The sequence below is a fragment of the Sinohyriopsis cumingii genome, unplaced genomic scaffold, assembly GCF_028554795.1.
Source record: "Sinohyriopsis cumingii isolate HCF-2022 unplaced genomic scaffold, ASM2855479v2 utg000131l, whole genome shotgun sequence".
Taxonomy (NCBI): domain Eukaryota; kingdom Metazoa; phylum Mollusca; class Bivalvia; order Unionida; family Unionidae; genus Sinohyriopsis; species Sinohyriopsis cumingii.
Genome location: NW_028315872.1, coordinates 2,236,981 through 2,262,443, shown reverse-complemented (window position 1 = coordinate 2,262,443; position 25,463 = coordinate 2,236,981). Strand labels below are relative to the sequence as shown.

Below are 25,463 nucleotides of genomic sequence, written 5' to 3'. Positions count from 1 at the left end.
CTGAAATCAGAAAGTGGTGAATGCCCGTGTGTTATGACATTGGACACGCAAAACCAGCGATGCTCATGTGTTACTTATTACTCTGCTTATTCAGTTACTTTGTGGAAAGTTAATTATTTTCAAAATAAACAAAACAAATAAAAAGTTCTTTATAATAATATTATGGGATGTTCTATTAAAAATACACAAAAATAAATTCTTTATAGTAATATAATGACAATTTGTATTCATGCATTGCTATGACTGAGGTGATAAGACATGTAATACTGGTACAGAAAATTAGTTATACTTAATTCTAGCGGAATATTTGTTCATGGCAAAAATAAATAGATATATCAGAACATATTTTGTTGTTGTTGGGTTTAACGCCATTTTTTCAGCACACGATAGGCTATACATGGCGGCCTGTATTAATGGTGGAGGAAGAACCCGGGAAAAACCCGGAAAGAAGTATTGACCCACGAGAAGCTACTGGCAGGCTTTCTCCTATACCCACATTGGCCGAACCCGAGACACGAACCCACGCAGACAGAGGTGAGATGGCAGTGATCCGTAACGATGAGCACTTTAGACCACTCGGGGCCTCAAAAAGATTGTAGGCAGACGATCGACAGTTAGTGATGAGAAAAATTTAATTAAAATAATAAAAGAGGGGACTGGAATAATCTATACAAACTTTGAACGATGTAAACTGTAAAGTCTTGTCAAAGTAAACCTGCGAATTTTCATTGTAGGTGCATAGTGAATGGGGAGAGGAGCAAACAGGAGCCCTCGAACCGATTAGGTATCGAACTGGTCTCCAACGTATCACACTGCCTTTGGGATCAACTAGGCTATTACTATATATAATTCCAGTTCGAGTCTAAGCTAGTATTGTGCCAAGAGTCACCGTAAAGGTATAACAACGGTCACCTTCTTTCCGTGCATCGAATTCACAACGTCGTTGGTACTGTGACTTTAACAGGCCCGCACGTTTCCAAGTATTACGTGCGCAACGTCGTTGGGATGGATGCTTTTAACTAGCCTACACGTATCCAGGCCTACACATTTCCATGTATTCAACGCACAACGTCTTTGGGATGCATGCTTTTAACAGGTCTACACATATCCAGGCCTACACATTTCCATGTATTCAACGCACAACGTCGTTGGGATGGATGCTTTTAACTAGCCTACACGTATCCAGGCCTACACATTTCCATGTATTCAACGCACAACGTCTTTGGGATGCATGCTTTTAACAGGTCTACACATATCCAGGCCTACACATTTCCATGTATTCAACGCACAGCGTCGTTGGGATGTATGCTTTTAACAGGTCTACACTTTTCCGTGTATTCCAAGCACAACGTCATTGGGATGTTATGTTTTCAACCAGCCTACATGTTTCCGTGTATTCCATGCACAATTTCGATGGAATGGATGGCTTTAAAAGTCATGCACGTTTCCATGTATTGCATGCATAATGTCGTCGGGATGGATGCCTTAAACAGGCCTAAACTACAGGTCTACACTTTTCCATGTATTCCATGACAACGTCGTTGGGATTGATGACTTTAACAGGTCTACACGTTTCCACGTATTCCAAGCATTACGTCGTTGGGATTGATGACTTTAAGAGGTCTACACGTTTCCATGTATTTCATGCATAACGTTGTTGTGATTGATGACTTTAACAGGCTTACACGTTTCCATGTATTCCAAGCATAACGTCGTCGGGATTGAATGCTTTAAACGGGCCTACACGTTTACATGTATTCCATGCACAACGCCATTGGGATTGATGACTTTAACAGGCCTACACGTTTCTATGCATTGCTGTCGTATAATAATTTGGTATAATATCTTGTCACACCCGCATATAGTCATCCTGGCTGTCGGCTGAGAAATAAAAGGAAATAAAAGAAAAAGAAAGAAGGAAGAAATACGTGATGATTGTAAAGAAAGAAAAAAGAATAAAGATGAAATGGAAATGCAAATATAAATCATGAAAAGGCTATAAGAAATATAATTTAATGATATGAATTCTTCCAATGGCTTTTGTATCCTTGTAATTTGAATTGGTCCAAACGTTTGCACTGTTTAACGGGTAAGTCGATGCACTTCTAATTCGCTTGACTAGTCAATATTTGTCAAGACTTTACAAATAATCTCTGTAAATTAACTCGTTCTCTCTGTGTATTCCTACGTTACATTTCTCTGTACGACAGCAAATAGTAAATCGATAATATAAGTACACTGACTGTAAATACTAAATTGACCGAAAAACCATTGCGAGATAACGTAACTTTATTTCTACTTTCGTTACGTATGGTGCATGTCTATATTATATTTCTTGCATATTCTGTCACAATACCTGTTTATAATACGCCACGTTAAAACTGTTTTGTCGTACATCATTCCAGCATGTTATTTGTACAGCTAACGGTCTACAGTGAGTAGCAGCATACTGCTCATTACTGCCTTTACGTATTTGCATTTAAGGTAGTTTGACCATGAGATAACACGCGGATCATGCAATGCAGTTTGACTATGAGATAACACGCGGATCAAGTAATGCAGTTTGACTATGCATTAACAGATGGAGCACATTTAAGGCAGCTTTGACTAGGCATTAACAAACGATCACTTTTAAGGCAGCTTGACTAGGCATAAACAGATGGAGCACATTTACGGCAGCTTTGACTAGGCATTGACAAACCGATCACATTTAAGGCGAGATTTAACTATGCATTGACAAACGGAGCACATTTACGGCAGCTTGACTAGGCATTAACAGATGGAGCACATTTACGGCAGCTTTGACTAGGCATTGACAAACCGATCACATTTAAGGCTAGATTTGACTATGCATTGACAAACGGAGCACATTTACGGCAGCTTTGACTAGGCATTGATAAACCGAGCACATTTAAGGCGTGATTTGACTATGCATTGACAAACGGAGTACATTTACGGCAGCTTGACTAGGCATTAACAGATGGAGCACATTTATGGCAGCTGGGCTAGGCATTAACGGATGTGACATATTTAAGGCATTAACACGCAGATTGTTTAAAGCAACTTGACTGTGAATTAACAGGCCGATAACATTAAATACTGCTTTCACTATGCATTAACAGGTGGACTATTTGAGACAAATTTTACCAGGCATTAACAGGAGATCAAGCACGTTAAAAGTGATGTACCAGCTTCGTGTTTATGAACTGAGAATATTGTTTTCAATGAAACTGATTACATTCACGCAGCCAGGTGCTTTTCTGTGTTTTTTGAAGAATGGACATTGTCATGACGATATATGTTTTGCAAGATACTTCTTGAAACGTTTAACTACCTATAACTATATATATATATATATATATATATATATATATATATATATATATATATATATATATACCATATATTGACCTGTCCAATGCGTGAGACCTTAACACAAATCCGGGTAAAACTCCGCGCCCTTGCTACAGACATAGGTAGGCATCGGAATAGAGATAACTCATATAGCTCCTCAATCAGGTACATGCGCATCGGTAGATTTAAGTCGATGTACGAGATTCTTTAAACATTCATATCACCAGTGTTTCCAGCTAAAGGCTCATCCATGGCAAGATGCACGTAAATAATTTCTTCAGTTGATGAGCTGTTTTTAAGGTAAGATTTTAAACGTCGTCAGTAATCTGTCCTTTAAATTTGCTACAAACTTTCGTCCAAAAGTTCTTAATTGATTCTTCTGAAAGCATGGTATCAAATATATTGAAAAATGCGAATACAATAATGAGGATTTGTGTGGGGTGTATGGAAGCACATTAATACAATAGCATATACGTATTGTCTCGGAGTCGGACTTGTATGTTCTTGTCTATCTTCCGCCCCCTAACCCGACGCCACCCCTTTGCAGACAAAACCCCTGTCTTTTAATCAGGTACGACATAAAGGTTTTCTTTGACATCGCCTTCATTAATCTGGTGACAGGTTTTAATGACGATGACGACGATGATGATGATAATACGAAATTCCCCTATAGCTACATCTTCGTTACAGTTCCTCTGTATCCTTTCTCGTCCAGTAAGCCCACACCATAGGAATTATTCAGTTCCATGACTGTTTCTGTGACATAAAACTGAAATTATTATTTTAATATTACAATTGCAGGCATGTATACACGCCCATTCTTGTTTGCTGCCCGTCTCCTATTCTAGATAACATTCATTCATATTCTCTTTTTTCATATAGTACACGTGAACACATTTGTCAAATATAAACACGTGTCAAGAAAACACATGTTGATAGAAATAGAAGCAAATGACCCCCTAATGACAGATGTCTGCTTAAATTAGGTGTATATCTATTTTAACGTTATGTGAAGGACCCATAGATGATGAAAGTTCAAGACGTGCGATTACTTAATGCGGATGATCTTTAAGGCATGTTGGACGGTTAATCCATAATTTTGTATATTGACCGGACATCCTTGTACAAATGAGAAGGCATCATATGTATGTTTAGAGAGAGAAACCTTTAATAATCTCATCAGTTTATTTTAGGAAAGCAAATATGGTGAAGCTATTTGTTCCATGGCTTATCTTTTGCATTCAGTTTGTACTTTTGTAAATATATTTAACCAGATAACAAAGGGTACAACATACATCTTAACTGTAATAAATATATGTCCTAAAGCCTCTGACAACTATTACAAATATATGCTCTTAAAATAAGTAACATAAAAGAGTGAAGGCAACAAGCTTTGTAAAAGTAAACGAATAATTCATTTCCCTAAAATACAAAATGAAAACATACTAAAGAGGAATTACGGTATAGCGAATTAAATCTCAGATATTCCTAGAATTACAGATACAAGTCCTGATAATGAAAGTCCTGAATAAAATGTAATAGAAATTCAAAGTAAATTCAACGCTAAAGGTATTGATGTGCCTGTTGTGGCCTGTACCGTGGTGCTGTACAATGTTTTGTTGAATCACAATAATATAATTTTAGGTTTGAATTCAATATAAATCCCAATAAATATCTCTGTCCAGAAGTCTATTTTTAATGAACACTATTGAGTTCCAGAGACAGATCACTGAATTAAATAATTTAAAGTAGTAAATTCTGGCCCACGTGAACTTCTGGTCACTATCATAATACTTTTAGAGATTATAACTTGTATCCCCATTTATCCGCCCTATTGCCAATCTCGTTCAGTCCATTTTGTAGCTGTATAGTTGTTTCTCTGCTTGTTGGATTGCCAGTTTTCCATATGTCGCTATCATCAGCGAATTGTGATAAGTCATGTTGGTTTGGGTTCCAGATCATTTATCATTATATTAAATAGTGTTGGACTGATTACGCTTCCCTGTGGCGTGCCATTATCCACTGTGTATTGCTCGGAGTAGTTTTGTCTCATTCTGTCTTGTATCTTCCTATCAGTTAGAAAGTTAATAATCCAATTGTATATATTACCAGTTATTCCGTAGCTTTTAATTTATATATCAGTCCTTTAGTCCACATCAAAGTATACGCTTTCTCCAGATCTAAGACAATGACTGTAACATATCTTGATTTTTTTGTATTTTTGTCTACAAGCTCGTTTAACAGCGGTTTCCAATCTAATTAGTTGAACAGCCGTGCTTCGGTTGGTGCGGAAACCGCTCTGCGCATTGGCAAGTAGTTCTTTGCTTTCTAAATGGTATTTAAAAGTATTTTGTAATAATGTCCAGTTTTGAGCAAAATTCTCTGCAGGAGTTTTGTTTAGCCGACATAACTTTTTGTTTGGATGCTTTTTACTTTCCCTTGTAATTTATGAAATCCTATTGTTCCTTGTTCTTTTAAATTTGTTTAGATCTACTTTTTTCCTTTAACAGCTGTTTTACACTCATTATTCCTCCAAGGTACAGTGGGTTTGTGTGCTAACCATTTAGGTTTAGGAATAGTTGCTTGTGCAATTGTATTAATCTTTTATGTTAAGTTGTCATTGAAGATATCAATGTCGTGGCAGTATATGGTTGAGGGGTCGACTGATTCACCCAATTGTTTAAAACTGATCCCATTGGCTTGTTTGTGCTTCCACCTTGGCGGAAGTGACGTATCAATTTGGGATATCCTAATTTGTAATTTTACGTTTATGGGATAGTGGTCACTGCCCATAGTGTCACTTTCATCGACTCGCCAATCGGTTAAACTTGCTATTTTTGGGGTGCAGAGAGATAAATCTATTGCTGATGTGTGGCCTGTGCTGTCATCTAACCGGGTGTGGGATCCATTACTGAGGAGGACTAAGTGACGTTTGCCCATTTTTCTACGATTTTGCTTTATAGGTCCGTGTTTTGGCTTCCCCACAATTCGTTATTGGCATTGAAGTACCCGCATATTATTCCCCATTCACCACAGTCCTTAATCAGTTTAGTTGTTTCATCTGAGGCCAAATTTCGCTGTTCCTGAGTTTCATACAGGTTAGTAATTATTACCTGATTATTTTGGGCGTGTATTTTTACTGCCTGGATTTCCAGATCATTGGTGGTCTAATATCTGGTATGTTATGTATTTCTGACGTGATTCCATGTCTAACAATGATTACAAGCCCCCCCCCTTTGCGGTAGGAGATCGGTGTTTCATGTATTTTGTGTTGTATCCTACGATGTTTGGAATACGTGTGGTGTCATTCAAGTGAGTTTCCTGAATGCATATCACGTCCGGTTTTCTTACTAGTTCAGTTAGCTTGTTGTTTAGCTGGTTGGCGTGGACCCTTAGGCCTCGTGCGTTTCTTGACCATATTGCTACTTCTTCTCGAGTTTCCATTTCTAATACGACTTTATTTGTATTTAATTTATTACTATTTTCTAGCATACGACTTACTCAATTTGGGAGCATTCATTAATTTGATTTTAAATTTTGTTATTCCGGTTTTTGATTTGTGCTTTTCACTGCAGTTTGCACAGTGCTGCTGTGTGGCGCTGCATGATTTCCGGTTTGGGTGGTGAAGGCCACATTGGTTGCACCGGAATAGATTTCCGCAACGTTTGGAATAGTGACCCAAGTTTTTACAATTTCCACAGAAACGGGTTTATTTTTAAACGGGTAGACTTTATTGGGTTCGACCCTTTCGCTATCTGGCTAGTCTTGGGGGTGTCACCCTTGAAGAACGGTACCACCGCGGTACTATCCTTCCCCTGTCTTGTTTTTAGCCGGTCTGATTTTTCTATTTCCTGACCTTTGCTTCTTATATAGTGTATCATGTCGTTCACTTCGTTCACAGTTGGGGTGTAAATGACTCCTTTATGGGGTGGTTTATTTGAGTTTGAGGACAAGTTTTGTTTTGTTTTATGGTGTTTTCTATCCTGAACTTTTATTGGGCCTAATCTTTCAACTTAGGAATTTTGTAAGTTGTCGTTCTATGGAGTACGTGTGGTGTCATTCAAGCGAGTTTCCTAAATGCATCTCAAGTCCGGTTTTCTTACTAGTTCAGTTAGCTTGTTGTTTAGCTGGTTGGCGTGGGCCCTTAGGCCTCGCGCGTTTCTTGGCAATATTGATACTTCTTCTCGAGTTTCCATTTCTAATACGACTTTATTTGTATTTATTTAATTTATTACTATTTTCTAGCATAGGCCTTTCTCTAAGTGGGAGCGTTGATTGATTTTATTTTATTTTTGTTATTCTGGTTTTTGATTTAGCCTGTCTGTAATTTATCCTCAGGGAGACTATATGCTCAATTATTAGGGCTTCTCTAATAGCCCTGGGGCATTCTGGGTGATTCGGTTTGTGCTTGCCACTGCAGTTTGCACAGTGCTCCTTGTGACGCTGCATGATTTCTGGTTTGGGTGGTGATGGCCACATTGGTTGCACCGGAACAGATTTCCGTAACTTTTGGAATAATGACACCAGTTTTTACAATTTCCACAGAAACGGGTTTATTTTTGAATGGGTAGACTTTATTGGGTTCGACCCTTACAGCAATCTGGATAGCCTTGGGGGTGTCACCCTTGAAGAACAGTACCACCGCAGTACTATCCTTCCCCTGTTTTGTTTTTAGCTGGACTGCTTTTTCTATTTCCTGACCTTTGCTTCTTATATAGTGTATCATGTCGTTAACTTCGTTCTTAGTTGGGGTGTAAATGACTCCTTTATTATGCGGTTTGTTTGAGTTTGATGGTTTTGTTTTATCGTGTTTTGTAACCTGAACTTTTATTGGACCTAATCTTTCACCTTCCAGGAATTTTGCAAGTTGTCGTTCTGTGGAGCATTTTATTATGATAATTTCATTTCTGGTATATTTGACAGAGAACTGTCCCTGGTGATGTTCGAGAAGTTCCCTTACCACGCTCTTATCTGATAGTTTGTGGGATGTTTGCTATATTGTTTATATGGTTGGTTTGTGTTGTTCCCCTTTTCGTTGGGTTCCTTATTCTGTTTGGGCTTGGTTACATTTTCGTTTTCCTGTTTGTTAGGATTTTTTATGGACAGGTGCTGCCACCTTTTGTCGTTATTGTGGTGATTGATTATAGTTGGGATTTTAGTTTTCTTTTGGATTGTTTTACTCCTACTGTTTTGTTTTGTTTACTTTTTGATGCGTGTATTGCCGGATCCTTTGGAGTTGAGTTGGAGCAATGCGTTTTTTCTTTTCGTTTCTTCCAGCGATCTCGTTTCTCGTTACTTTGGGTAGTTCCGTGTGTGGTCAAATCTTTTGGGGGAGAGTTACTATTCTGAGCTTCTTCTTTGGAGATCGCTCCTTGTTTTAGGGGTTGATTAGTTTTATCCAGTGACTTCTATGTTTGAGACCCTTGGCTGCATGTCTTTTTGGTGGCCTTGATCTGAGTCCTTTTATCGCATGTGGGGTAGGGCTCCTCAGTTTGAGTCCCTTGGCTGCATGTCTTTTTGGCGGCATTGATCTGAGTCCGTTTATGGCATATGGGGTAGGGCTCCTCAGTTTGAGTCCCTTGGCTGCATGTCTTTTTGGCGGCCTTGATCTGAGTCCGTTTATCGCATGTGGGGTAGGGCTTCTCAGTTTGAGTCCCTTGGCTGCATGTCTTTTTGGCGGCCTTGATCTGAGTCCGTTTATCGCATGTGGGGTAGGGCTCCTCAGTTTGAGTCCCTTGGCTGCATGTCTTTTTGGCGGCATTGATCTGAGTCCGTTTATCGTATGTGGGGTAGGGCTCCTCAGTTTGAGTCCCTTGGCTGCATGTCTTTTTGGCGGCATTGATCTGAGTCCGTTTATCGCATGTGGGGTAGGGCTCCTCAGTTTGAGTCCCTTGGCTGCATGTCTTTTTGGTGGCCTTGATCAGAGTCCGTTTATGGCATATGGGGTAGGGCTCCTCAGTTTGAGTCCCTTGGCTGCATGTCTTTTTGGCGGCATTGATCTGAGTCCGTTTATCGCATGTGGGGTAGGGCTCCTCAGTTTGAGTCCCTTGGCTGCATGTCTTTTTGGCGGCATTGATCTGAGTCCGTTTATCGCATGTGGGGTAGGGCTCCTCAGTCTGAGTCCCTTGGCTGCTTGTCTTTTTGGCGGCATTGATCTGAGTCCGTTTATCGCATGTGGGGTAGGGCTCCTCAGTTTGAGTCCCTTGGCTGCATGTCTTTTTGGTGACCTTGATCTGAGTCCGTTTATGGCATATGGGGTAGGGCTCCTCAGTTTGAGTCCCTTGGCTGCATGTCTTTTTGGTGGCCTTGATCTGAGTCCTTTTATCGCATGTGGGGTAGGGCTTCTCAGTTTGAGTCCCTTGGCTGCATGTCTTTTTGGCGGCATTGATCTGAGTCCGTTTATCGCATGTGGGGTAGGGCTCCTCAGTTTGAGTCCCTTGGCTGTATGTCTTTTTGGCGGCCTCGATCTGAGTCCGCTTATGGCATATGGGGTAGGGCTTCTCAGTTTGAGACCCTTGGCTGCATGTCTTTTTGGCGGCATTGATCTGAGTCCGTTTATCGCATGTGGGGTAGGGCTCCTCAGTTTGAGTGTCAATGTCGGCCGTGTTCTTAATCAGTAGTTTATCCATCGATTCATTTACGCTCGGCGACACAAACAGTTTGCTTATTAACGTTTCGTTTGGGGTTGAATTTGGATTAGCATTAAAAATTTGACCTTGCGTTTTTCTCGGGGGGGGGGGGGGCTGCATCGGAGTATGATTGCCTTAATTTGTCTAAATTAATGCTCACTTTGAGGTAGCTAATACAGCTGTTTCATACGGTCGCGATTGTTTTCCTGCTTTCCATGTTGTTGTTTTTGTTTCTAAGGCTTAAATGTTTGGATTTTTTCTTAAGTCACCTTTGACTTTAATTTTATTGAATTTAATTTGGTTTAGTTTAAGGTTCTTTTACTTTAAATTTACCTCTAAAATACTTTAAATGTCCTAACTTTTAATCAAAATGTGATATAATTTAATTTTGGGAAATTTTGAGAAATATAAAAAACTTTTAACTTGATAATTTGTAATTAGTTTTTACCAACTAACCTCTCAATAAAATTAGAATAAAACTGATAATTATTTTTTAGCAAATCGATCAAGAGTTTACTTACCCTGGTGCAACGTTATTTTGTTTTCCTCGATTTCCCTCCTTTCTCCTATTTCCTGTTCTTTCTTCCTTTGTTCCCGCTCCGTGCAATATGTCCGCTCAGCTCGCCGTTCCGACCAAAAGTGTGTATGATGAAGAGAACAGGGCCTTTTATGTATGGATAATAATAATAATAATAATAATAATAATAATGTGTGTATGTGTGATTTGGGTTTTTAACGTAGCTTTAACAATTTTTCAGTCATATTGCTACGATGTCTGCAGTGTGACAGTTTATAGTGATGTCTAGCACTGGGGCATCATGCCGCAGACATGTATCATGATGTCCAACCCAGTCACATTATCCTGATACCGGGCCGACCAGTCCTAACATTAACCTCCCAATGCTGAGCGACAAGCGAGGCAGCTGTCAGTACCATTTTTGCCTTTGGTATGACTCGACCGGGGATAGAACCCACGATCTCCAGCATCCGAGGCGGAAGCTCTAACCACCAGGCCACCCGAGCGGTCAATAATAATAATAATAATAATAATAAATAATAATACTGATAATGATAATGATAAAAACAGCAAAGAATAATAACGTAAATAATTCAAAAGCTGATGATGATTATGTGGAAAACGCCGAATTGGTTTGGTTTGTTGTAACTTCACCATGGAAGAAGAACAGGGCTGACAAGGAATAATTGGTTTGGTTTTGCTTTTAGCGTTAGAGGACGCCGATTGAGAGCAGTACTGACTTCATGTTAAACAGGATATTAAATAACTGTCTGGGAAAAGGAAAATTAATATTGGCGCCATTTTATTTCATAGCTACATTGTAACAATGTTATACTATGCAACAGTGTACACTCGAACAGAACCCCATGACGTTATAATCACAACATCCTATATATAAACACCCACATTTGTTTATCTGTACGTAACGCTGCTAAACAAGAGTTCGCGAGTTCGAAACTCGCAGCAGCATCCCAAACTTGTTTCAACTTTTTAATTTTATTTTTTTAATTTCCGTCCCAGGACAGACAAATTAACTTAGTGAGGAATGTTTGTTGATGTGTGTGCGTGTGTTTGTATGTGCGCGTGTGTGTGTGCGTGCGTGTGTGTGTTACGAAATGCCCGATTGGCTCATTTAGTCTTCCATACTTTTCATATAATCAGGTTGTCTTGTTTCACGCGCCGTAATATTTCTGTAAATGTAATTTTTCGTCGTATCGCGTGACGCTTTTATTGTTCGTGCGGCACGTGCGAAATAATATATTATTGCGCACTACTATATATATCGGGTAGAGATATTGAAGGGCACAGCCAATATAGAGGGAAGCTCTAAACATATTCAGCTGTCGGGCAGGTGCCATTGTAATTTAGTTAGAGCCAAACAGTTGGGTGAGTCGAATGTTTTCCCTGTGATTGTTGTTGATGTCTCTCATCTTTTTGTTGTTGGTAAAGGTTTTGTTTTGCCGTTAAATCTGACTGTATTATTGTAGGAGTTTTCTATTTTGTTGACTTTTCTGCTGCTGTTGTGGTTGATTTTGTCTTATTTGTTGTTGTTGATGTTGTTTTTGTCGTCTCACTTCTTGGAGTGTTTGGTTTAGATTTCTGTGTGTTGTGGGTCTGTTTCTTTCCCTGTTTCTGGTTTTCCTGACTTTGTTGTTGTTGCTGTTGTTGTTGCATGACATGAGGTTCTGTTGCCTGGTTTGTTGGACATTTGAAAGGTGTATGTCCTGTATCTCCACATCTATTGCATTTTCTGTCCTAGATACCCCCTTTATACCAAGATTTGACTAAAAAGCCCATTATAACGAATGCTCTCTTTATGTCTATTAATTTGTTTTTCTCAATTTCTAGTACTTGCATCCCATTGTAGATTGTTGTTTGGGAGATAGTCGCCAATCTGGAAGAAATCACTTAGATGTTGAATTTTTTCTCAAATAGTTCTGCTACAGCTTCCAGTGGGATTTCTAGAGGAATGTCTGACAGGTATAATTCTCCAGTTTGTTTCTTTACTTTCCTTAATATGGGTGTTGGTTTCCATACTGAAGCTTTCTCTTTCCCTATTTCTATCTCTCCATATGGTAGAATTGGTTTGTTCCCTCTAGGTCTGATCATATATCCTTTATATCCATTAAGGTTAATTGAGTACAAGTTTTTAGTATAATCTGGGTTCTGTACTGTCAATGCAACCATCATCGCTGTTATTCCAGGTATTCTATCTCTTGGTATATGGGACATGTCTAGCTCTTGTGTTCTATCTTTGTAAGCAAATTCAATGAAGTTTCCCTAGCTAGTTTCATTTCTCCGGATTAAGAAAAAAAATTGCTAGGTTCTTCAGTTGTTTCCTCGATGCCGCCATTTTTTCTCGTGCTTCACTTGCCTAGTTCACCTTGTTAGATTTCGTTGCAGTTTTGTAATTTCCGTGTTCTGTTTTAAGCAATAGTTTTCCGTGCTACATACTCCAATGTTGAGTTGTTAATCCTTTAGTTAAGCTGATTCTCTTGTTAAGTTTCTAAAAACATATCTTGTACGTGCCATTACCGACGATGTTCAGATTCCAGTCCAGAGAAAACATATCAATCTGGAAAATATGAGTTGTTTTGCGCTCTAAAATAGTTTAGAATTCTTCTATTCACGAGTATAGCTTACTTTGTTTTATTTGGAGGGTGGTCTCACCTGTTTGATCTTTGCAGACCAGTTATGGAGGCCCTCCTGCCCTACATGTTAATGGTTGTTATATCGTATGTGTTATTATAGTGTATGTATTATTTTATTATGCAGGTTTGGGAAAGTGTTATTAAATTTTCAATAAATTGTTATTATTTTTAGTTTTTTGAAAATTATTTTGTTGATAATTTTTTTTAAATTATATTTTCATTAATTTTTTTTTAAAAATCCATTTTTTAATTCTTTTTTTTTTTTGTTTTAAAATTGTTTCTTTCTCATTCGAAACATTCATCAGTGTCTAAAGGTATTCTTCTGCCATTCTCGCTTCTTCTTTTTGCCGTCTTTCTTCTCTTCTCCTTTCTGTTTGATTCTCGAGAGTCTGATTTGTTGTTGTTACTGATTTTTGTAGATATTTTCCGGTATTTTGCTCGCCTCTCGCAGTGCTGTCTTGTATCTTCCTTTCTCCAGTGTTAATTGTTGCTTTGTTTTCTTTTACTGTTTGTTCTTCTATTTTTTTCTTTTTTGTTTTTATTTTTGTTAGTGGATTTACTAGTTGTGCTGGTTCTGGGATCGTTGTTTGTTGTACTAGGAGTGTTGTTTCTGTTTTCCCTGTTGTTGCTAGTGGTATTTGTTATATCTGTTAAGTCTTGTTTATTCGCTCATTTTGATGCATTTCTTTTGTTTGTCTCTGTACTATTCTTTCTGGTGATTTTGGTAATGTTGTTGTTCATGTTGTTGCTTTTGTCCTTGTTGTTGCTATTGATTTTTCTGCCTTTGTTTTGGAGTTGGTTTTTCTTGCTGCTGAAGTTGCCTGTTCTCAGTTACCATCCCTTGTTGGTTCTGTTGCTGTTTTTGTTTTTGTTGTTGTTGTTGTTGGTTCCTTTTTTGTGATTCTCTAATTTATGTTTGTGTCTGCTGATTTGTTGGGCATTTAAAGGGTGTATGTCCTGTCTTCTCAGATCTGTTGCATTTGCGGTCAGAGATATATCCTTTATACCATGTTTTTGAATGGAATCCATAAATGAAGAAAGCTTTGTTTCTTTCAGCTTGCTTTTTTCAATTTCTAATATTCATACCCCATTATATACTGTTGTTAGAGGGATCGTTGCCAGTCTCGATGTTATTACTTTTATGCTGAATTTCTCTTCGAAACGTTTCACCACTTCCTCAGATGGAATTTCCAGGGGAATGTCAGTCAAATGTAGTTCTCCTGTTGTTTTTTTTTTTTACTCTCCTTAAAATAGGCGTTGGTTCCTTAACCCTGACTTTTTCTTTCCCTACATATATCTCTCCATAAGGTAGTATCGGTGTTTTCCCTTTGGGTCTAATGATGTATCCTTTGTATCCAATAGGATTGATTGATTACAATCTATTTACGTAGTCCGGATTTAGTACTTTGATTGCAATCCTCACGGCTGATGATCCCCTTCAAATGTGTTGTGTGTTTTATTTAAAACAAAATTTTATATCAAAAATTTAGTTTTTAAAATTTTTTTGATGGGGATTTATGTTTCCTTAGTGTTATCTAAAGGGTTGTTCGTCCGAGCCTGGTTTCCTTCACCTTGCTCGAAGTTCTTTCCCTTGAAAAATTTTTGACCTTTGCTATAGGTCGCCTAGGTCTCAGTGTTTGCTATATGTAGTGGTGCTAGATTGTGTGCATGCTATATTTTCTGTATGTTTAAGACAGCAAGTATAGATCATTTATCTTTCCCAGTAGTATTTCTTCCTAATTTGGATTTAAGATCCGTTATGATATGTTATATTATATCTTTTAATTTGTTTTATGGTTTTCGAATTTTGACGATGTAACGGTGTACTATAGATTTTGTTATAAAAAAAATTCCTTTTGTATTATTCGAGTGATAATATGTGTCGTTCCTCGTAATAGTTTTTAAAGATGTTGATAGGTAGGTTACGCTCGATCCAAGGTCCACACTTTTCTCCTGGTCGAGTTAGGCCTTCTTTATTTAGTTTACATACAGTGCGGGAGCTGTATGGATTTTAAGATATAGAAGAAATTAGTAGGGTTTTAAACTAAGTGCTATACAGTATGTATTTGTCTCTGTTTTGTCTGTTTATGTTCTACATGGGGTGTCTTCAAAGACTCTTTCATTGGCCTGTCCACTTCGCGTAACGCCATGTTACTTAGCCCCATGATGTCATCGCTTTTTACTTCCCCCTATCCCCATATACTTTCCCTTATCCCTTACTATATGTCTTTAGAATTTTCTTTCAGAAAAAAAAAGAAATAGATTACCAGCTGGCTTCAGTAAAACTCCATTACCAAACAGATGTTACAATATTATGACACAAACACTTTTGGTATGGCCCAGATTTTAAATATGTTACAATTCCGCTAGTGTACAATGAAGTTTCATCATCAAATTTGATACAGAATTACAAATTGGATTTCTTGACTTGCTGTCGTAGATTGATAAAATGCACTTACTGACCTTTTACCCCCAATGTCGTTATACTTCTGACTGTTCGGTATCTTTTTTAAATCTAGGTACAGTGTATTGGGTAAAATGTGATGTACCGAGGTTAGTTTTTAGTTCTCCGTTGGTTAAAACCAGCAATTTAAAGTGTACGAGAGAGAGAGAGAGAGAGAGAAACGCATAGAGAAAGTTAAGTCCAGTTTTATGGGTTATTTTTCGTTTCAAATAACACACAACGATATAGCATCCAGTACCTAATCTATTTAATATCCAGCCTTGACAAGGGGCCTTACTCAACAAATAATAATAATAATAATAATAATAATAATGTTACTAGTATTATTATTATCATTGAAATATTAGCATTATTATTATTATTATTATTATTATTATTAATTAATTAATTAATTAATTAGATGTAGACCATTGAATTATCATTATTTAGATGTAGACCTTTGAATTATTATTATTACTATTATTATTATTTAGATGTAGACCAAATTATTGTTATTATTATTATTATTATTAATTAGATGTAGACCATTGAATTATTATTATTTAGATGTAAACCATTGAATTATTATTAGTTTTATTATTATTATTATTATTATAGATGTAGACCACTGAATTATTGTTATTTTTATTATTTAGATGTAGACAGTTGAATTATTATTATTATCATTTTATTATTATTATTAAGATCATTTAATTATTTTTATATTTATTATTATTTAGACCATTGAGATTTATTGTTATTATAAGTATAATTCTTCTTCTTCTTCTTTTTCTTCTTCTTCTTCTTATTATTATTATCATTATTAAAATCATTATTATTATTATTATTATTATTATTATTAAGACCACAAACAAATCATTAGTAGCAGTAGTATTGAGTATACAAAGAAACAAAAGGACACCTTTATTGCTGTATTATAGGACAAGGGGAAATCAACATTAGATTGCTATTATTTTTAGTTTAGGGAACAAGGGTAAATCCAAGTTCGATACATGTCTGTTATTTTCTCATTTACCAATTTCAAACAAGCGGTGCTATATTTATTGTCAAATAAACGCAGTACAATTTTGGTATGTGTCAAACTTTTAGTCTAAAATTATGGAAAGCTGTATTGTCTAAAATATCAGCTGGTACTCATCTCCCGACTAAACCCCTCCCCCCCCCAAAAAAAAATAATAAAAAAATGCTGGATCTGAAATGATTGCACAATTCTGCTAGCAGTGAGTTTGGCTTTATATTGGGAGTATGTCCAAAAAGGACAGTATTACAGTTCACAAAACAACAGACGAAAGAAGAGTAAAAACACGTGCTGTTTTATTAGCAGTATTGTAAAATTCAAGAATGAGCAGAGTCAAAAGAGGTATACCCCACCCACCAACATGGGAAGTACATAATTAAAGGAATCTCCAAATCGGACTCAGCCAATTGACATCCAGTAATTCATCCAAAAGAAGCATAAAAAACATACACAAATAATATGAACAACGATTACAACAAACATTGCAATTTAGCCTTAAACATCAGCAACTTTCAAACTGGCAATCTTGACTTAACTATTGTATCGTTCCCTTATTTTAGTTGTCAAACTCCCTTAAAACTAATGTAGATAAAGATGATCAATCTAACAAAACCAAACAACACAACTGAGAGAGAGAGAGGGAGAGCATACACACGCACGCATAAACAAAAACAAACACAAAATAAAGAACAAAACAACAAAAAATTAGGAACCACCGGGTAGGGAAACAAGACCAAAGGTAAACGTACCTGGAGGGAGAGAAATATCACAGGTAAAACTACCTGAGGTGAGAAATATAAACTTAAGGTCTCTTCTTTAGGTATTAAAGAAACTAAAAAACAATTAAGATCGAACAAAACAAACGGCAGCATTGTAGCAAATTCAATCAAATTATAAATAAAAACATATTTATATTATAATATTTACTCATCTTGATAGATAGATAGATAGATAGATAGATAGATAGATAGATAGATAAGAAAAAACACGAGCATATGGAAGGACAGGGGAACAAAACATAAAGAAAAGTACTACTAATTATATTGCACGATTACCAGAAATTGAGGTGACGTCTAACCAGTAAATATGCTGCGATTGGGTTAGGGGCAGTGGCGTAACTACTGTGGTAGCAGGTACATGCGTGTTGTGGGGTACAGCCGTCTTGGTAGCCCGGCCTAGCCAGGAAAAAATTTGACAGTAAGGGGGGTGGATACAAAATGCTTGCTGTGGGGCCCGTGGTTAGATAGTTACGCCACTGACTACAGGGTGCCAACAAAACGTTCTATCGGCAGTCAGAAAGCAGATGGCGAAGAAAAGGAGGAATAAATTGTTATAATTTTAATTTATAAATAAATAAAATCGTCTATAATAAATAACTTATTTCATAAATCTGTGTTTTATTACGTGATTGAAGACAACTGACCGCATAATATAACGGCTCATGCTAAAGTTATTTTTCAACTATAACATGGGGTCTGTGTGTCTTTTTGTTTGCGGGGGGGGGGGATGGTTGATCCAATGTTAGAAACTTGTATTGCGACACACTGTAGTGCCAAAATTAGGACTACCCATATATAAATGTACTGTGTTTGACAAACACAAAACAAACTCTAGATTTTACATTATCAATGAAATGTACGTTTTGAAGAAAATATTCTACATTTTGGGGGTTGGGGTGGCATGGCAGCAATAGTAAGGTACGCATCAAATTTAAGAGATATTTTTAGTTTACAGCTTTAATATGTAATATCTAAAATAGAGCTCCTACATTTTTTACAGGATGGTTCTTTTAATTTGTTCTATTTAAGTGGGAAATAACAGAAGTTTTAGAATTTAGATTTTCTCTACTTTTTACATAGACTGCCAGGGAATGCACTCTGTCTGTCACTATGCGTACCTTACAGCCATTCATGAATGCACTCTGTCATTGTGCGTACCTTATATACAGTCAAAGAATACACTGTCTGTCACTAAAAATTATGAGGTAGAGTGAAAGAGAGTGTACATAGACGGTCAAGGAATGCGCTCTGTCTCGTTTAACTCGGAAATAAATTGAAAGATAGCCTAATTTATAGGCAGTCAAAGAAAGCACTCAGTCACTATGCGTACCTTACAGCCAGTCAATGAATACACGGTCTGTCTTTGTGCGTACTTTACAGTCAAAGAATGCACTCTGTCTGTCACTATGCGTACCTTATAGCCAGTCAAGGGATACACGTTGTCACTAATATTCAGAGGTACTGCAGAGTGAAAAAAGCGTACCTTACAGCCAGTCAATAAATGCACTCTGGCACTAAAATTATCTGGTATATTGAAAAAGAGAACGAAAGAGAACGTTCCTTATCACCAGTCATGGAATGCACTCTGTCTCTAAAATATTGGAAGCATAATGAAAGAGAACGAAAGAGAGCGTACCTTATAACTAGTCAATGAATGCACTCTGTCACTAATATTCAGAGCATAGATATTCGTCTACATGCATAATCCTAGCAAACTACATTGTTGTATTTACCTACACTTCAGTATGAATGGTCGAGCCATTTTAATGATCTTCATAGTATGCCAAGTAGTCCTCGTCTTATGATCTTTTATTTTGATTTTTTTTTTAACATCTATCGGATACAGAAATAACATTATTGGTCCATTATTTACACTGTTGATGATGGATATTGTTATTGCTGGTACGGTACGTACAACACTTTAAACACATTACTGGCCTAATGGTGCCACAGGACTTAAGTCCCCTTCCCACGAACACACTGAGGTATTCCACCCGGGTTGGCCTGGACAGGTATCAAATTAGCGAGCCTTGGATTACGAGTCCGAATGAATTTTATCAATAGATAACGTCATCAAGATTGGGATTATTAATACTGTGAGAGTTTAGCAGAGAGTGGACGATTTTGTACTGGACACAGAGTGGACAATTTAGATCTTAACATTGGAGCTTCATTCCTTTTAAATTTAATTCCTTGCTTTCTTCGATCCATCAGGTTGTACTGCATACGACCACTTTCACGGTAGTGAAAGTCCATATTTCTTTATTCGATTCAACTGTTTTTTAATTCGTACGACAACCTACCCGGTAAGGGATTCCGTATTGCATTATTCGATCCATCGGCATGTAGTTCGTACGACTATTTACCCGGTAGAGGGTGTCAGTATTACTTTATTCGATCCATCGGGATGTACTTTGTACGACCGCTTAAACGGTAGGGTGTGTCCATATTGCCCAGTTTCTCGCCAAATGACCGGAGCCATTCCTTCTCAGGTAATTGATGTTGTTGCAGCCAAGTTAGTAAATGTCATAATAGGAGTTGTTGTTGGTGTAGCAGAGGCAGCAGCAAAAGTAGTATTAGTTATTGTGCAGCAGGTTGTTGTTGTTGTTGGGTTTACCGCCATTTTTCAGCATACGATAGGCTATAATATGGCGGCCAGTATTAATGGTGGAGGAAGAACCCGGGAAAACCCCGGAAAGAACCACCGACCCACGAGAAGCTACTGGCATTGTGCGGCAGGTCATTTAGTAGTAGTGGTAGTAGTGGTGGTAGAATTAGTAGGAAGGGGAGGAGGAATCTCATTAGCGGTTGAAGGCCAGACAGATAAATAAGCAGAGTAATAGCCATAAAGATAGTCAGACAGGCAGATAGACAGACAGACAGAAAGACAGACAGATAGATAGATAGAATGATAGACAGATGGATAGGTAGATAGATAGACAGATAGCCAGACGGATATATAGATATAATTTAGGGTTTTATATTCAAATTTAGATACCTGAATATTGTCATCATTTAATCTTATTTATTTTCACATTAATTCTATCAGCCATAGTGTGTACCCAGTTAAACCTGATGAACCAGATATTCATATCGTAAATTAAGTCATTTAAATTGTCTAGATCAATTATTTCAGTTACTTGTCTGTACACGCCAAGCACTTGCCATACTAGGTCGGCTATGAATAACAAAGCTTCCTGTCATGTGCCAGAGATTTCTCTGCAATGATTGGTTGGCTTAGTACATTGTAAACATATCTTGCTTGGCGACGTGAATCAAGTATTGTCATTGTTCAAAATACACTAGTTAAATTGGGACACGGGCATTTTACGGGATTTATAGATATTCTGTAAGTATCAGTATATTCCTTACTATTTTAAAACTACGTGTATTTTACATAGTCACCGTATAAGTATATATTCATAGTATCCGTGTTGATAACTGCGTGAACTCTTGAGTCAATGCATGAAATTGGAATAACGTTGTACTGAATGTGTAGAGTCGTATGTTTACTCGTTTCAAGGTTAATACATGCGCTGATAGTTGTGCTTTTAATGTCACATTGGTAACTGAGTTTACATTGAATACTTTTGTATATTTTGAGTGTAAAACAATAGAAGACGTTGCTTCTATTTTCAGCTGCACTAAAATAAGACTGATTTTCTTTTACAAGCTCTTTACAAAACGGCTGTACATGAGACGTTTTAAGCAGTGTTTTACAAGGAAGTTGATCTGTCTACAATAGTGTAGAAATAAAATATTAGGTATGTACATGACATAAATTTGTTCTTTTTCAGTCAAACCCTTGTGTCAGCATTGTGTTGTATTGACGGCTTACTTTACTTGGAGCCAATAAATCTCAACGACAACCTGTGAAAACGAAACAATGGCCACTGGAGGACAGAACGAAAATGGCTGCAGTCTGATTGAAGTTGAGGGAGTGACACTGGAAAACCGTAAGTGTTCTATAAGCTATATATATAAAAACCCATTTGCTTTTTAATAACCCGTCAATATATACAAATTTTATTTGGTGTTTTTGTTGTTATGTTGTTTTTACCTAACTATACTAGTAGAAGCAATGCATATTCAATGACGAAACGTTTAAACAATTTTAAATTTAGATGACATACTTCTGTCTCTTCTGTTACCTAAGGTCTGACATGCTAATGGAATATATCAGGGTATATTTTCATACTCTTTTGTTATCTAATGTCTGACATACTAATGGAATATTTCAGGATATATTTTCATACTTTTTTGTTATCTGATGCCTGACATACTAATGGAATATGTCCGTGAATATTTTCATGCTCTCCATGCTGATACTTTTTGCTCATTCATTAAAAGTATTCGATCAACAAGTAGATCTCCGCTTTTTTTTCTGAACGCTACCTGTAATGTCAGAAAAAAAGGCGATCTACTTGTTGGTCTATACAAGTATGGATTGGAAAGTTCGTGTTTTCTAGCAATACATAACCCGGGGAAAACCTCTCATAATTAGCTACTGATAATTATGAAATAACAAAGTAATCTAAACATTATAATATAATTTGTGCGGTGTAATTGCCAGCACAAAATTACGTCTAACTCCGTCTCTTTTGTTACTTAAGGTCTAACATACTTAATGGAATATTTCAGTGAATGTTTTCATACTGTTCTGCTAGCTAAGGTCTGACATACTTTATGGAATGTCCGTGAAAATTTTCATAATCTTTTGTTTCTTAATCTTTTCTAACTTAAAGTTTGAGTTCCTTAATGGAATATGTGAGTGAATATTTTCTTACCGATACTTTAAATACATTCATTAAAAAGGATGGATTGGAATTGCCGTGTGTTTCTCAACCAAAGCACATTTTTCCCGAATTTCTGTCAAGTAAATTTTCATAACTCCGCCTATCTACAACACACTGACAGTCATTTGTGATAATTCGATATTTCAACTGGCCGGAATGCAAGTCTTTTCGTTGGAAATATGTGTACACCTATTGTAGGCTGATATAGTCAATATAACCGTCACACAAATATGGTATGTATAAATGCACGAAGCCTAAGATTGAGTGCTCATCATAATAAATACACGTCTAAACATGTGCACAACATGTTTCTTCACATTGTTATTCGGGAGTAGATAATAATAATAATGAAGAAAATCAAAAACATTTTTTCTTTAAATTCCAAAAATAGATTGGTAGATTGTGAAGCAAGTTTAGTAAAATAATAACACATCGGGTCAAGAACATAATAAAAATATACCTACAGAAAAGATGTACAACAGTTTGTATAGACTAAAAGGGCGAATTTAAAACAGCAACACATATTATTTACAATTGAATATACACAAAGACATATATAACAGAGTAACTGACCGAACTTGCTTTGTTCAGTGTACTATGTGGCTATTCATATATAAACCGGCCGATAGCCATTGCGGCTATGTGATATTATGGTGTTATTTTGTCCCAATGATATCATGGATATAATATGGTGTTATTTTGTCCCAGTGATATCATGGATGTAATATGGTGCTATTTTGTCCCAATGATATCACGGATATAATATGGTGTTATTTTGTCCGAATGATATCATGGATATAATATGGTGTTATTTTGTCCCAATGATATCATGGATATAATATGGTGCTATTTTGTCCCAATGATATCATGGATATAATATGGTGCTATTTTGTCCCAATGATATCATGGATATAATATGGTGCTATTTTGTCCCAATGATATCATGGATACAATGTAGTGCTATTTTGTCCTAATGATATAATGGATATAATATGGTGTTATTTTGTCCTATTGATATTATGGATACAATATGGTGCTATTTTGTCCCAATGATATGGATATAATATGGTGTTATTTTGTCCTAATAATATCATGGATATAATATGGTGTTATTTTACTCACTGCGTACTGTCGCCGAAATACATACGGACAACCACACCCTGAGCTCGTATTCTCAAGAATAAACAATTACCTTTAAATCCCTACCAGAAATGCATAGATCTAACTCTTCTATCACCACCTAAACGAGAGAGGTAAAAATGTTCTAAAAATAGACTAGAACTAACATTCGTGGGTAGTGAACCGGAAGTATTAAATGTAACCCGATACCATTACAATATTAGGTCTTGTTCTAGGTGGCGCACTACAGTTTCGTAGTTTACATAGTTCTAGATTTTTAGAGAAAAAACTTCCCAGGTTTGTCCTCACTGGTCATATATATATATATATATATATATATATATATATATATATATATATATATATATATATATATATATATATAGACCTTGTATATCTTAGATTTTACTAAAATAACGTTTAATTCCCTTTATTTTGGTGTATAATTGATGGGTGTAAGTAGTAGAGCTGGATACGTACAACAGTATACTGTGCAATTATAATTAGAGACCAATAATTTGGAGCAGAAGCCCGACATTATTTTTTGTCTAATTCCGTCTGTCAATAAATGGAAGGTCTTGCTCTGATTTATAGCAAAATAACACCATATTATATCAATGATATTATTAGGACAAAATAACACCATATTATATCCATGATATTAGGACAAGATAACACCATATTATATCCATGATATCATTAGCACAAAATTTCAACATATTATATCCATGATATTATTATGACAAAATAACACTATATTATATCCTTGGTATTATTAGGACAAAATAACACCATATTATATCCATGATATTATTATTACAAAATAACACCATATTATATCCATTATATTATTATGACATAATAACACCATATCAAATCGATGATATTATTAGGACAAAATAACACCATATTATATCCACTAGATTATTATTAATAAAAAAAACACCATATTATATCCATGATATTATTAGGACAAAATAACACCATATTATATACATGATATTATTAGGACAAAATAAAACCATATTATATCCAGAAAATTATTAGGAGAAAATAACACCATATTATATCCATGATATTATTCGACTAAATAACATCATATGATATCCTTGATATTATTAGGACAAAATAACACTATATTATATACATGATATTATTAGAACAAAATAAAACCACATTATATCCAGGAAATTATTAAGGGGAAGATATACACCATAATATATCCATGATATTATTAGGACAAAACCACACCATAATATAGCCATGAGATTAATAGGAAAAAATATTATTTATCTCAAGATAAATGAAACGAAGATATTTCACCTAAAAATAATCACATCCCGTCATAGTCAAATGGCCAGTGCCTTAAAGTACATGAATTTGCGATGTTTTTGTTAATTTTTGTATAAGTTGCAATCAAAAAAACAATTAAAGTGGGATGATTTAGCTTACACTAGAGATGACACTGAGACATCATGCTGGCATAAGAGAACTTACTGATAAAAGTATGAAGTGTTGATACTCAAGACTATACATTTCTAGCTGCACTATTGACGCAATAGGAAGTGTTGATACTGAAGCCCACACCTTTCTAGCTACACTAACGACATAATAGGAAGTGTTGATACTGAAGCCGACACCTTTCTAGCTACACTATTGGTATAATAGGAAGTGTTGATACTGAAGCCTACACCTTTCTAGCTACACTATTGACGCAATAGGAAGTGCTGATACTGAAGCCCACACCTTTCTAGGTACACTAACGACGTAATAGAAAGTGTTGATACTGAAGCCTACACTTTTCTAGCTACACTATTGACGTAATAGGAAGTGCTTATACTGAAGCCCACACCTTTCTAGCTACATTATTGACATAATAGGAAATTTTGATACAAAAGCCCACACCTTTCTAGCTACACTATTGACGTAATAGGAAGTGTTGATACTGAAGCCCACACTTTTCTAGCTACACTATTGACGTAATAGGAAGTGTTGATACTCACGTCCACACCTTTCTAGCTACACTACTGACGTAATAAGAGTGTTGATACTGAAGCCCACACCTTTCTAGCTACACTGTTGATGTAATAGGAAGTGTTGATACTCAAGCCCACACCTTTCTAGCTACACTATTGA

The 25,463-nt window shown here is 36.3% G+C and overlaps 1 protein-coding gene across 4 annotated transcripts in view; it reads left to right on the top strand.

Annotated features, from left to right (window-relative positions):
• LOC149774817 (uncharacterized) overlaps positions 1-25,463 on the top strand; it is a 296,842-nt gene that overhangs the window by 116,155 nt on the left and 155,224 nt on the right. For 3 of the 4 annotated variants that reach the window (XM_089944712.1, XM_089944713.1, XM_089944714.1), the window contains exon 3: positions 21,210-21,368. In XM_089944712.1, the coding sequence (XP_089800838.1) occupies positions 21,299-21,368 (70 nt within the window). In that variant the 5' untranslated portion in view covers positions 21,210-21,298. Of the gene's footprint in view, positions 1-20,681; positions 20,762-21,209; positions 21,369-25,463 lie in introns of those variants that run through there. The other variant, XM_089944715.1, reaches the window with a different exon arrangement.